General features: G+C 38.4%; 1 protein-coding gene across 3 annotated transcripts in view; it reads left to right on the forward strand.

The window, feature by feature from the left end:
• The window catches only part of LOC129763793 (G protein-coupled receptor kinase 2), a 295,376-nt gene that overhangs the window by 270,522 nt on the left and 9,087 nt on the right, over positions 1 to 15,767 (forward strand). For all 3 annotated transcript variants that reach the window (XM_055762915.1, XM_055762914.1, XM_055762917.1), the window contains exons 8-12: positions 923 to 1,028; positions 8,845 to 9,034; positions 9,111 to 9,359; positions 9,428 to 9,789; positions 9,867 to 10,130. In XM_055762915.1, the coding sequence (XP_055618890.1) occupies positions 923 to 1,028; positions 8,845 to 9,034; positions 9,111 to 9,359; positions 9,428 to 9,789; positions 9,867 to 10,130 (1,171 nt within the window). The remainder of the gene's footprint in view (positions 1 to 922; positions 1,029 to 8,844; positions 9,035 to 9,110; positions 9,360 to 9,427; positions 9,790 to 9,866; positions 10,131 to 15,767) is intronic.

Consider the following 15,767-nt stretch of genomic DNA (forward strand, 5'->3'; position numbering starts at 1 on the left):
CCTTTTAAGAAATGTTCGAGTTATAAGCATTCGAAATACGGGTAGGGTTAGCACACAAAACGGCAGAACAAATATACGAGAAAAAGGAAATTCTTCCAGTTTTCATGAATTTAAACCGTTTATAGATTAGCGAATTGTTATGTATAGCATATCAAACAAATCTTAGATAATTTTCGATTCGATTTGTATGCAAATCAAGAGAATTCGTTCACAGGAAATAGTTATCAACGTTAACATTATTTCATAAAAACGTGACCTGTTTTCTGATTTGGCACCCTTCCTGAAAGACGTAGTTCTACGTCAAAAATTCGATGTTTCACCAAGCTCGTCAAAAAAAGTTTTACCATCTTGGAATAATTTTTTAAATTTTCTACATTACTTCTATTTTATGTGAAAAAATAAAAAATACACATGTAAATTTAAAAAAAAAATTCAAATTCAAAAAGACAATTAATTAGAAATGTTTTTTCAAATATCTCGAGAATGGGTGCATTTAGAAGGAGATTAATCAAGAGCTTTTTTGTTTTAAATCATATCAGGATTCATAATCATAAATGATTTTTAACATACAAAAATTCGAAGTTCCACAAAGTTTGGCAAAAATAGTTTTACCATCTTGTACCCATTTTTTAATTTTCTATTTTCTATGAAAAAAATTTAAAAAAAAATAAAAATATATATTTTAGATATTGCAAATTAAAGTTATTAAATTGTTCTTGCCATGTTTTTTTGTCATTTTCAAACTCCTGTTTTTTTTTGCTCGAATAAGGTCAATATTTTCCGATTGGACGTGACAGTGGATTTTGAAATCATTTATTACTATTTGTTACTCAAATATTTTCTTCGAACTTTACTGTGTTTTGCAATACAGCAGCCTTCAATACGCAAATGCTAATACTTGTTTCATGTTTTTCCCTTATAGATACTTACAATGGAAATGGCTGGAGGCACAAACTATTACCTACAAGACGTTTCGCATGTATCGAGTGCTGGGAAAAGGAGGTTTCGGAGAAGTTTGCGCTTGTCAGGTGAGCTATTGGTGTTAATCGATTATTTCGTGGCTCGTGCTGTAATAAAAATTTGTGTCCACTCAATTCGATACTACACCCAAACTAGCGTTGGCAGAAAACATTTCATCCTCGACAGTAAAAAAATATTTTCGTGTGTGCTGAAGAATGGAATGAACAAACATGAAAACATTTTTTCAAAAGCTTCAAAATGTTTGTATATATGGGAGCAGACATCTCTTTCTCTCAGACTGAACGTCAACGTGCACCCGAAAAAAAAATCCAAACGATGTCAACGGGGATCGAACCAAGACCGGCTTGAATTGCAATGCTATTTAACACGACCACACTATCCACATAGCCATTGGTGATGTTGCATAAATGCGTGACAATATTACACCTCATTAGGGGGTCTTCGTAGCCACTTGGTTTCACGTTCGCTTAATAAGTGATCGATCGTGAGTTCAAACTCAGGGCCCTCAATTGACCATCTTTGTGTTGTTATAGAATAACTACGTCCACGCAACCATCATCAGCTATGGAGATCGATCCACGGTGGAACAAAGATCGATTCATCCATACAACTGCTCTGCTCTGCAAGAAACATCGGGCTGCTGTTCTATAAATAACCCAACAATGATCAATACCAACTGTCTCCGCTGTCCGGTCTGCTGAACAATGGAAGAACAGATAGAATACCCTTACGCCTAAATGGCTACTACTGTGTAATTTACCATAATGTAATGGAACAGAAAAATCTAACGCCTAAATGGCTACTCTACTACTGTGTAATTTACAATTTATAGAAACATAATTATATGCACATGTACACGATAAAAAACGCGGCTCTGTTACAGATAAAATGCTAATGAGCCTGATAAATAAATAAATGGGATAAAAAAAAATTACACCTCATTATAAAATGAAGTTGGAAAGTAATTTCTAAGAGTAAAAAAGAGAGTATAGTCGTGAGTCTATATACCCTTCAGTCTAGGACGTGTATGTTGCAAAGTATGCGAAAAGCTTTAATGTGTGCTTATTTGCAATGCATCTCTCGTTTCGTTTGCTCATTGCTATTATGCTTATATTGCTATAGCATATATATTATACAAATGCTATACCAGTATAGAAGAATAGCATATTTTCTGTTATTTCTTAACTCATTTAAAATAATAAAATCGGCGCTTCTATTTTTTTTAAACCATAATGAATTGTAACGAAACACTCGAAAGTCAATCATCAGAAGCGATACTGTAGAATGAACAGTGCGTCCTGCTTTCTTATGAATCGTGCATTATTCTAAAAAAAGACAAAACCTTCCAGTCGATGACCCCACATAAAATTTTTTAGAAAAAAACAGACAAAACATCAGAAATGCATTGCATTTTTGATTGTCGATTCGGCAATTTGCAGAATTTTGGCAGATGACGCGTTTACAAACAGCGAATCAAGTGAGCGGATAGAGTGAATCCTTTTCTCAGATATGCCATCTTCCAAGTGTGCAGTGGATTGCCGCAAAACTCCGCATCCTTTTCTTATCTTTGAATCGTCACTTGCAAACATAACTGCTATTGAATTTGAATTACGTACGATATCTCGGGATGGAAAACTCGGCTCGGCGATGTCTTGCTGTACACCCTGAGGAATCATTCTTGGCGTTCCGATCGAGAGTGGCGGCAGTCGTCGTGGTGGTGGACTAGGGGAACCAAACAACACGAATACCGGTCGCCGGCCGGAAAGATTTACTCGATTCGACATGGAACAGCAGGGACAGGTACAGGATGGGAATTGCCAGCAGCGGGAAACGAAACGAGAAACGAATAGAATCGCAATCGTTTGTTGGAATATTTTCCTTCGATGGAAGTTCCTTCAACTGGTTTTATCTCTGATTACGTGAGGATACTCCTGCCAGCACCGGCTCAGGCTCAGACATAGACTTGAGGAATAGAGCGTGGGCGTGTGTGTGAGTGTGTGTGTATATATCTAGTGATGCGATCGTCTGCATACAAATTGGCTGCAATTTGAATGATGATGCGATGTTTGTTGGGGTGGCTGAATTATTTGCCGGCCCCTTGTATCTCACTCCAGAATCGTTGTTTTCTAACGAAGCCAATTTTTAGAGCGTTTTTATCGCATGTATATTATAATCTTGCACGGGGAAGGGGCATGTTTGCAAGGGATGTTGATGCGACTTGGGAATTTGATAGAACGACGATTGAATGTCTTTCGCTATGCATACCTAAATGGAGACAGCGACAAGGAACTTAATTATTATGGCTTTCCAACTTTACCTTTTTCATTTTGTAACGTCTTGAGGAAGGCGAAGAAAGGGGGGGGGCATGTGATATAAGAAGATTTTGTACTTTTTCACCACGCTTGAACACAATTTTACCAGAAATCTGTAGTATCCATAACTGTGCTCTGCCAAGCTATTTGGCTTCTATTAACACATTTGAGACGAGTGCCGCTTCCAATTTAGAGCTTCAATTAACTAAAATCATGTTCCTTTTGATGGGGATTTCGTCTAAAAGAACATAAAGTTCTATGCTAAACATAGTGTGACGTTTGTGTGTACGTTTTACGCATGTGTGCACATTCGTTAGTTTCGTTTTTGAATAGTCGTACATCATATGGTTCATTAGCATTTTAGCTTGCTTTGCTTCTTTGTTTTATGAGGCTTTAAACTTTGCAGTTCATTCGCCTCTAGCATTTTAGTAATAACAGAGCCACGTTTTAATCGAATGCATGTTACATGTTTGTGGTTTCTATAAATTGTAAACTAAAAAGTACACTCTGTCCAACTTCTATAAGATCAGGGTATGATTCTGCTGCTTTGTGTCATTGTAAGCAAACAATGCTTCAATTTTTATTCTAGTGTATTGGTATTGGTGACTACCTTCCACTGCATGAATTTCATATGTGTGTGTGCAAGCGCTGAGCGTAAACAAATGTTTTTGTAATTTTCAAGTGTAAAGTTTGTATAGAACCAGTTACATTTTCCTTTGTTTTAGTTGCTTTGATCAATAAATCTGGAAAATTTCGAAGGGAAAAGTGCTCAAAGAAATACAAATCGATGCATTTCACCAAGAAAATGTTGGTATCAGAGAAATTCTCCGCCGGATTGGGCAATCCCATCAAATAGTGCTCAATTATTAGCGAATCCTCAAGTAGGAAGTAGAGAACTCGGAAAAATCGTAGTTTTCTGAAGGGGGTAAGCGGGAAGTAGTTTGAACAACTTCAAATACCTCAAAATCGCTTATGCAAATAAGCAATTTTTGAATTTGAATGATTCCCGCGCGATAATTCGTCAAGTTTTGGTAAAAGTCCTTACATGAAGAGGGTTTGAAAGTTACAATCATTGATTTTTTTTAAAGCTGTCTGATCTAAATACGACGTTCGACAAAGTTGTTGGAAAGATAAGAAACTTTGTAACCCGAGACGGTTGGGTCTGATGAAATGGGGGAGTCGCTAATGAGCGATTCAAGCGCCACTCCTGAAGAAGGCCGTTCACCTTTGTTTTTGTGCTTGAGACTCTGCCAAAGGGCAGGTTTTTCTCTTTGAACCTCTAAACATCGATAAGTTTCAAGTCCTAGGTACGTTGGGAAACGAACTGATTGCCGTGGTAATTGTTACTCGCAACAATAAACCTCAGATCGATGTAACAAATCCCACTTTTGCCTACATTGTCATTACAGCTAATAATTCATATTATCCTCGTTATCCCTCCACGCTTGGGAAACCAGGACCAATATAATCAACCAAATAAAAAAAGTAAAAAAAAAACTTTTTAAGTTAAACGGTTTCATTGTGATTGAACGTAATAATAATACAGATAATGTACTAAAAGCTAAACAATAATTAGGCATTCGGTAGTTATCACACCCCTTCCTTCATTAATCTAGGTCATTAATGAGACTGGACATGAATATCGTAACATTTTTGTGTGTATATTTTGGTGATGTTCTGCGAACTTTTTCTATTCCGAAACATGTCAAGAACATATCAATCCCTAGAATCTACACTCAAAAATGTGACGAATAAAACAATAGTTTTTCAGGAGTCTCCATGTGAAAATGCCACATATTTAAAAAAAATAAATAAATATATATATATATATATATATATATATATATATATATATATATATATATATATATATATATATATATATATATATATATATATATATATATATATATATAAGAGATGAAAAGTTGACGTCTTTGACAAAAGTTTTTTTTTATGTTATCTAAAATTTTGCCGAATACAACTATATCCATATCTTGACATTAAACAAAATTTATTTTTAGTAGTATTTTTTTCTAATAAAACATTAAAAATTTGTTATTAGGAAAACTTTTTCCCTGTACCCATCTTCTAATGTATGGATGACTTGTTGGTTGTTATATGGGCTTTTCATATTATTCCGCTGGGCTCTAAATTCAAAATTACTGTGTACCGAAACAGAGAGATAAAAATCAGTAGGTTATTGAAAAATTCAATTTATTAAAAAAAAAATTTTCAACCTGAAGTACAATCAAATCAATCAATACACTAGGAAAGGATTTAGGAAGATAAGAAAAGGACCTGGAAGGATGATTTTCGTTAGGAAGCAGAATACTATTTAATTCTTGAGCTGCTCTAAAAGCTTGCTGCAAAATAAATAGTTCGCCTAAACATTCTAAAAAATCAAATAACGAGATGTCGGTAACTTCAATCACGATGAGTAATGTATACTTGGATCTGACCTTTACGCCTTGTACAAAATGCGGGAAAACTTCAATATAAAACGAAGACCTGATTGCATGTGATAAGCGCGATTGCTGGTTTTATACACGCTGCGTTGGGATAACTGTGATGCCTAAAAAGGATAAGAATTGGTTCTGTCCCTTTTCAGGAATACCAGAACCGAAAGAAAACATTGCTTTCCATGAAAAAAATGGACCTGCAGACAATACCCCGATCCGTGGAAAGAAGATGAAAGCAATGGAAGCCGAACAGAAACGTTTGGAAGAGAAAATGGATGCAAGTGTTTGATACGAGCGAAGAGCGCTCCTTACGTATTCTCCCTTGCATCTCCCGAGAACTACGCGAAAAGGCGTTGAATTCAGTTAAAGAATTACGAGAGAAGCAAATGGACGAAAGAAGAAGTCAATATGAGATGGAGCTGCAGGAACAAAAAAAAAATTTAATGTTTAGAAAATCCAGGAGAGCATCTTTGTCGAATGAAGGGGATGGAAGCAGAAAACTGTATCCCAAGCAGAGTATCCTAGTGCAACGAAGAATTTGTTGAAAAATCACCCTTGGTACCACAAATCATTCGGTCAACTGATGGGAAGTAATCTGTCGGTGTGTCTTGCAGAGGGGGAAAATCTTATAACTGAAGAAGATTGTGAGGAAGATGATAGTGAAGATGAAATAAACAGTAGTGATGAGGATGAGAAAAAGAGCTTGAATGAATCTCGAAAAGGGTAGGAGCACCAGCGTGCTGGGCCGAGTGGAGCACAACTAAGCACAAGAAACGGAGTCACAAGAAAGCTTTCAATCTTTTCTGGAAAGCCGGAAGAGTCACCATTGTTCTTCGGTACATACCAAGCATCTAATGAGAGTTGAAGACCTCGGAAAGACTCCAAGACACCCTGAAAGGTGCAGTGCTCGAATCTGTTCGGGGGCAACTCCTATTTTCCAAGTCTGTTCCAAGGGTCATCGCAAAGCTCCGTCAACTCTATGGTCGCCCGGAACAGTTATTACAAAACCACCTAGAGAGGGTTCGAAAGCTTTAACCACCGAGAGATCAGCTAGTTACCTAGTTTCATTCCGTTTGGAAACGCAGTGGAACAGCCTCGGGAACATCTCTGGAAGCTGTAGATCTAGTAGTCACTTTACGTGCACTCACAGACTTTACTTCGAAAATCATTTTCGATGCTTGCGAGGCAAACGTAAACTAGGAGTTCAAACCATTCAACGGAGATGAAATATAATTCATCTTTGCAAAGTGAATCAGCGCTGTTACTTTTTTACGTAAACGCTTGTATTGAATGAAATTCAAAGGATCTCTGGTGGTAATCCATAAGCGATACATAATACTTCTTTCGACCATGGCATTTTGGATTACATTGTTGAACCATGGATTTTTCTTTGGCCTTAAGATTTTTATAGGTACAAATGAATCATAAAGTTCAATGAATCTTTGATTTAGAAAATCCAAGGCAATATGAGGGTCAGAAATGCTGTACAATAAAGACCAATGGATCAATTCTGTAGCACGACCTAGACCAATCAAATCAACATTAATATAATCTCTATAACATTGAATGATTTGTAGTGTCAGTACGATTTAAATCCAACGATGCAAAAATAATGTCATGTTTAGAAAATCCAGGAGCTGATACCTGATTGAAACTTAAGATGATTTCCGTTCTATTAGTTAACATTAGATCAATCAACGAGCATCCCCCGGGATAGTAAGGTGTAGACTCGGAATTGACAAATGCTGTACCTAAAGAATTCAGATTGCTATCTAATCTCGTCGCTAGAGGTGAAGAAAATATCAACTCAGTATTAAAATCTCCAACTACAACAATATTTGTATAATTTAGAGATGAAGTACCAAGTTGGTTGAATAATGTTTCAGAGCAGTCGTTTCTGGGAGGGTTGCAAATAGTACCGAGAAGAAATTTAGTGTTATTCATTTGAACATCGAGAAACAGAAAGCCAGTGTGGTTTACATTTTCTACACCATCAGAGAATCAGATCATATCATTCCTGATTGCACCCTAAAACCTCCAAATCTTATAAAAACATGCCAAATTTGGTTTCATTTTCTTGATTAATTTTCGAGTTATGCAGAAATTTGTATTTCATTTGTATGGCAGTCCCACCTAAGAGAAGGGGTGGAGTGTCTAACCACCATAGAAACATTTATTGCACCCCGAAACCTTCACATGCCAAATTTGGTTGCATTTGCTTTATTAATTCTTGAATAATGCAGATATTGGAGTTTTATTTGTATGGCAGCCCCCCCTTAGAGGGGGGGGGGGTTCCTTAATTTATTAAGCATGGTTATAACAAAGTACCAGGGTTGCTCATTTGTCGCCGACGACACTGATTTGTTTTTTCAAGAAGAACCTCTACCTACCAAAATGCTACCTTTTTGCACCTGACAAAAAAATATTGGGTCACTGCTGATCAAAAAAAAAAAACTAATGGCAAGTTAGCTCGGATGCTGTAGAGATGAGGAGAACGTGGAATGGAAGATCCGCACAGGTTGACCAAAAGAATGCCCAAAAACTGATCAAGAAAAGTTCAAAATTCATTGAAACCGAATGGGAATGTTGACTGGTATTGTCACTCGGAAACTTATTGTTACCAATCCCACCGAGTCCAACAGGAAATTCCGCAATGTTCTATGAGCGCGATGTACCCCATTACCATTCCGCTGCCCCCGCCCAGCGTGCACAAATCACAGCCAACGTCATCCTCACCGCTTTCGGGATCAATTTATGCTAATTTGTGCCGCTCTGGGACTGGGCACGTTATTTTGTGTTGATGGCCCGACAGCAGGTCCACCTGGCCGCATGTCTCGCGCATCAACACGGAAGAGAGAGGATGATGTTCACATTCCCGTGCAGCATGTAATTACATGTGACACTGTTGTTACTTTTCCATTAGCCTGGCGGGGACAACATGGTTGTTTTTCCTTAAATCAACTTTTGCCTTTACGATCATTGCGGGCGCTTGTGGTCCGTTTATGGCATCGTTCAGCGCATTTTGAAGCACACACACACATATACACATTATTAATGGAAAACCAACATTTTAACTCCCCACTCAACAGGTACGCGCCACCGGCAAAATGTACGCCTGTAAGAAGCTGGAAAAGAAGCGCATCAAGAAACGGAAAGGGGAATCGATGGTGCTGATCGAGAAGCAGATCCTGCAGAAGATTAACTCCCGCTTCGTGGTGAATTTGGCGTACGCGTACGAGACCAAAGATGCGCTCTGCTTGGTGCTAACGATAATGAATGGTGAGTGATTGTGTTTGTGTGTGTACAGACGGGGGCAGATCAGCTCAGGATGAGTATTTATTCTTCCCTTCAACAGGTGGAGATCTCAAGTTTCACATCTACAACATGGGTGGCGATCCAGGATTCGAGCTAGTGCGCGCACGATTCTATGCTGCTGAGGTGGTCTGCGGGTTGGAGCATCTTCATCAGATGGGCATCGTGTATCGGGACTGTAAACCGGAGAATATTTTACTCGATGATCATGGTCACGTACGGATATCGGACCTTGGACTGGCTGTAGAAATCCCCGAAGGAGAAATGGTGAGGGGGAGAGTTGGCACCGTCGGTAGGTTTCCGTTTGAACCGAGAAAGAATACAGCCAATCTATTGAAACAATTTTTTTTAATACTTCAGGTTACATGGCACCGGAAGTAATTGACAACGAGAAGTACTCCTTCTCGCCGGATTGGTTCAGCTTCGGATGTCTACTGTACGAAATGATCGAAGGGCAGGCTCCATTCAGAGCGCGGAAGGAAAAAGTGAAACGAGAAGAGGTCGACAGGCGGGTTAAGGAAGACGCCGAGAAATATTCACATAAATTCAGCGACGAAGGCAAATCTCTGTGCCAACAGTTACTTATGAAGGCCGCCAAGAATCGGCTGGGTTGCCGCAACGGACGGTATGGTGCTCGCGAGGTCAAACTGCACTCGTTCTTCAATAGTATTAACTGGAAACGGCTGGAAGCGGGTCTGGTGGAACCGCCCTTCGTTCCCGACGTAAGTCCTGGAAGGTTGTGTGATTTGATGGTGCGTAACAGTTTTTTTTGCTTTAAATTCTCCGCTCAACTCATTAGCCCCATGCGGTTTACGCCAAAGACGTGCTAGACATCGAACAATTCTCAACGGTAAAGGGCGTCAATCTGGATGCGACCGATGAAAACTTTTACTCGAAATTCAACACAGGCTCAGTGTCGATTCCTTGGCAAAACGAAATGATCGAAACGGACTGCTTCCGGGAGCTGAACGTGTTCGGTCAGGATGAATGCCCAACGCCAGATTTGCTCATCAACGCACCGCCAGTTGTGGAGAAGCCAGGATGTTTTCCCTTCAGGAGGAAGGTATGTATAGCGTAAATATATGTTTATATGGAGATGGATGGTGTTTTTTATATGATAAAACACTATTGCCATTATTTAATATAGACATGTGATTTTTCGATGGGACCTGCGATGAATTCTCACCATACTTGCTCGTTATGCAACGTTAGTCAAATCGAACCTTTTTTTTTCCTATTTGTCATCAAATATTATGTCAGGAGTTCGGCTCCTTCAAACCTATGTAACTGAGCCTGTAAAAATAAATGATTTAAATAAAAAAAATCAAATATTATACCGAACAGTGTTCACACACAAAAAAAAATCACGTCCTCTCTAGTGAAATTCTTGCTAAGAGGCAGCACGTATTGCAAACAGGGCCCGAAATCTTCGAAGGTGAAAAATGAAGACCGACACTACTTTCAGTAGCTTCGTTTCGTCTAGAACTGCTTCGGCAGTCGCCGTCAACAATAAATGAATTGACCAGAAAGTGATTTGACTAGTGTTGACTAGCGAGGATGACTGAGGAACTAGTCCAGTCAGTGGTTATCAGTGTTTGCCAATTGATCCATTCGCTGAATAAATCGCTTTCGTTTGTTCAAATATGATCTTACAGAAATCATTTCCCCCAGCGGCATTCTTTTGTTGTTACGTGCTACAAATCACGACACAAAAGAGAACGAGACAACTCAGCTTCGGTTCGCACTTTATTACATACGAGCATTCATAACACACATGACATACGAGGGAAGGGTAGTCAGATTATATTTTTCATTTTCAACGCTGCTATCCCTTGGAATATATGCGTTCATATAGACCGCATAGTTTTACTAGCAACACCGCTCCAGTGAGAAACAAAAACTCTCTCGTTTTAGCTCCTCTCCCATTTGCTGCTCTCCGAACATGGTGACTGAATGATGGCGTAATTCTTCTTGCTCTGCACTTGTCTGCGTAGTGGTTTTCGCTATAGTAGAACAGGACAATATATGCGGTTCAAAGTTGTATGTAGGCTTAGAAAATGGTGTGCGATGTTTGGTACAGTTCGAATATGCAATCAACAGTCTTCGTTCCTCTCTTTGTTAATTCATTTAGTGTAACACAAGTGATTACTGTCATTCATACAAGTATCTGAATGATCCACTAATGTTTGGTTATATGTTCGTGAGAGGTTACTTGCATGACATATTGTATATCATTCGGCATTGATCGGTGGTTATTTCAACTGACTCGACTAATGAATTAAAAAGTTTAGAAGTTTAAAAGTTAAAAGTTTAAGTTTAAAAATCTCTTCATAAATCGCTATAAAAACTTGTGCAATATTTTCTTCTGCTCGCGTGTCTCCTATGCGTCGAACCGTATAATAAATGACGTATACGAGGTATGGCTATTAAATAACAAGACTGGTCACGAAAAAGGGTTATATTTTAAAAATTACGGTACAACGATATGCTCCCCTTCAATATACTCCCCTTGACTCCTCACACACCTTTCCAACCGTTTTTTCATTGTTCGAAGCAGTGCTGAAACTCTTCTTCTGTGATGGCGTACAAAAACCGCGTCGCTTTTTCTTCGCCTCTTCTACAGACTGAAATCGGGTACCTTTCAACACGGATTTGATCTTGGAGAATAGAAAAAAATTGCATGGGGCTAGATCTGGCGAATACGGGGTATGTTCGAGCACTGGAATGCCCTTATCGGCTAAAAATTGCTTCACCGACAGCGCGTTACGGGCAGGTGCGTTGTTGTTCGTGTTTTTCGTCACACATTATTTCCGACGCGCACTACAAACCACGTTCCATTCAAACCACTGCTGCTCGCAAACTACTATAGTGACAAACACGTGTTTTCGTACGTTTATAGCAGACACTTCAAGCTACCGAACGCACTATTCGGTTTTCTCCCCACCCCTCTAGGGCGCCCACCAGGCGCGCAGTCTCGTTATTTAACTTTTTGGGGTCGCGTGTCTGCTCTCAGCCACCATACCTTTTTTACCGTTCTGGTCGTTTGTCTGCTCTCAGCCACCACAGCAAGGAACCATACTAATCTTATACTAAACGTGATAATTTATCAGTTCACACTTTTTATAAACTTTTTTCAATGTCTAGTGAACTTGTTCACGAATCAAAACGGTGCTTCTGTGAATAATAGATAGCAGTAATCAGTATAAACAAAGTTGTTACCCATGCTTGAGGAAAGGCTTAATGCAAAATTTCATTCATTGCGGAAATGTGTAAACGCAAAGAGTATTGTTGTATGACAGAAATATCATCGAAAGACATCAAACTAATTATTTTTGTGATGTATGCGAAAACCAGGGCTGCATTTCATGGACTGTTTTGAAAGATGTCACATGAAGAAAATTTTTGACACATATTCTTTATATGAAAGTAACACATTGAAACATTGAAACATTAGTAAATACTTATCTGAAGCTTACAAAAAATATAATCATGTCCATCTTTCATGATCTCACAATTTATGAATATACTTCATATAATCTCACAAAGTAATGCATCATTGCTTTTTCAAGTAAAAATAATTACGACCAGTATGATACCCATGTTCAAATTTAATACGACCGCAAAGGGTTAATAGCCATACCTCGTAACTACCTAGTATCGCGATTTTCAGTATTACAAACGCACATTCTATTCATTTTATATATTATTGTCTGGTCAAATCGCATATAAGTGTTAAGTATCGTGTTTCATTACATACGGCTTTATATGCTTTATATGCGTATAAAATATAGCTCAATCGGCTTCTAGGGAGAGTGGTGCAAAGCGGTCGAAGTTTAAATTTTTTGAAAATCGAGAAATCACGCAGGGGGGAAAAAGAAAATCGGGGTTTTCAAAAAAAATATGTTTGATTCCAAATGTTTTCAAATTACATGAAACGTCGAGATCTACTGTCATCTCAATTTTTTTTTGGTCAAAATTCGACACTCTGGGGCGTTTTTTCGGAATACGATGCAAAACGTATGGTTTAGGGTGCCAATGAAAATGGTTATGTTGATTTTTCATATGGAACTTCGTGCGAAATGTTGATTCACACGATAAAATACACAATGCAAAATATTAGCTCAGTCGGACTTCATTTACTAGAACCCCAAACGTTAAAATTTGAGTTTTTTGAAACCCAAAAAATCACCGGAAATCGGGGTTTTATAACAATTTTTTTTGTGCCGAATATCCTTAAATTGTATGGCACGTCGAGATTTACAGTTATCTAAAAAAAATGTTGTCCCAGAGAGTCCCAGAGTATCGAATTTTGACAAAAAAAAATAAAGTGTTGCCACATTTTAATCTGTACTAGAGGGGTTAATAATCTTTCTCATCTGTACTTGTTCTTCCAAAAATCTGTACCAAAAAAGTCACAGGAGGGTTGTGTCCGAGACACGACCGCATAGTTGACGTAAGATTCTGTTAGGCTATCTGTTGATTTTGGATATGTTTGAAGAATTACATCGTTAAACTCTTTGATAATGATTTGGTGGCCCTGAAAAAAGGCCGTTTTGTTGGTTGTTGTATATTGTTTGTTCACTCCACCAGTGTTTACCGAGTGATGATGACAGAATGATGGTAAACAGTCGTTGGATGGTGCGTATCAGATAAAAGATACCGAAGTGGAACGAGATATGATGAAAACCGCCCGCTGTGATCTTATACGAGATGCCTACTATGTTATGTATAGATGAAAAAAAGAAAAAAAAACTCACCAATGTAATATAAGATAGTTACCAATACCGAACACAATTATCAATTTTTCTCATCAGTAAAAAAATGTTACTTTAATATAGAGAAAACATATTTGAAATGGGAAAGGTAATTTTCTTTTATATCTTTTACTTTCTGAGTGTTTATTCAACCCAATGCGAATTTTAATTGGACTAACAGCACCTAATACTACAAGTAGAGCATATGGGAAATCACTTTTTCTAATATTTCATCATTTTTCCAATTTCTCTCGCCGTATAAACTTCCCTTGGGTGAAAATAAATACAACAAAACAGACAGCTTAAACCAAACGACCCGTTCTCGAGCGGGAACACACCTTGGTTTTTATTTATGAAAATTGAAATAAATCGTTTCATATATCAAGTCGTTTTTAACACAACTACTAGCATATATATAATTTACACTTGTGCCAAATTTTTCACAGCACAATATCGGACATTGATATGAAATTTTACGAAGCTACCAACATCAAAGTTCCAAATTTAAATTTTATTTGCTAGAATTAATTGTATCACTCACCTTACTAGCAATATAAAAATGCCCCCTACTTGCGTATATTTGCAATGCCGGTTTCCTCTGGGTACCTTGGTTTTGATGTCTCTGTTAGGGAACACTTTTCGGTGGGAACAAAAGCTCCCCCTACTTTCATGTATTTGCAATGTCGATTTCCCCTAGACAGCTTGGTTTTGATGTCTCTGTTAGGGAACCGCCGCATGTGTCGTCAATTTCGACCAATCAAAAGTGGATATTTCCGTTAGGATAGGGGTTGAGATTTTTCAATTGTTCGACGGTTAGTTTCATGACATATATTATTTTATTCAATATAAAAAAATGTTATGGAGTGCCGAAATCAATTTCATCAATCCATCATGAAATGACTGAACAATAAGCGTTTGAAATTGGACAATTTTCACAATGGGCTCGTTTAATTAAATTTTTGATCTCAAAATAGCGTTCCTCGTAGCGTTGTATCGTGGTGAATATTTTTATGGGGTTTTTGAAGTTCGAGATGGCCATTTTCATTCTCACCCCAATATACGTATATCGTCTCCACTTTTGCATGTATATGCCAGCTAAATGCAATAAATAAAATATTGGGTTGGGGAAAAAGAAATGTCGTATATTGTCAATATATGGCAACACTTAAATATATCTTGTGTTGTACTTATCGCATCGGGTCATACTATGCGGCTATTTAAAGACGACAATATGTGCTATAAGTGTCATTTTGACAGTGTTGTGATTGTCCTTTTCAGTCTCAAGTTGTAGCGCGTCAAAGATGGAGTCCACCAAGCAAGAAATTCGCCATATTTTACGTTCTTACTACCTGCGTGTAGTTTATGGATCCGATACTGTAACGATTCGCACAGCACAGCGTTGGTTTGATCGATTTCGTTCTGGTGTAGTGGCTGTCGAAGATACACCCCGTACTGGTAGACCAATCGTTGGGGAAACCGATAAAATCGTTGAAATCATCCAAGTAGACCAGCATGTGAGCACTCGCTCGATTGGCCAGGAACTGGGTATAGACCATAAAACCGTTTGGAACCATTTGCAGAAGATTGAATTCCAAAAAAGCTGTATGTATGGCTGCCACACGAGTTGACGCAAAAAATCTTTTAGACCGAATCAACGTCTGCGATGCACTGCTGAAACGGAACGAACTCGACCTATTTTTGAAGAAGATGGTGACTGGTGATGAAAAGTGGATCACGTACGACAACCTAAAGCGAAAAAAGTCGTGGTCGAAGCGCGATGAGCCGGCCCAAACCATCGCCAAGCCCGGATTGACGGCCAGGAAGGTTTTGCTGTCCATTATGAGCTGCTCAACTATGGCCAGACCCTCAACTTGGTTCTCTACTGTGAGCAGCTTGACCGTTTGAATCAGACAATTGACCAGAAGCGGCCAGAAGTGATCAATAGG

The sequence above is a fragment of the Toxorhynchites rutilus genome, chromosome 1 (assembly GCF_029784135.1).
Source record: "Toxorhynchites rutilus septentrionalis strain SRP chromosome 1, ASM2978413v1, whole genome shotgun sequence".
NCBI lineage: Eukaryota > Metazoa > Arthropoda > Insecta > Diptera > Culicidae > Toxorhynchites > Toxorhynchites rutilus.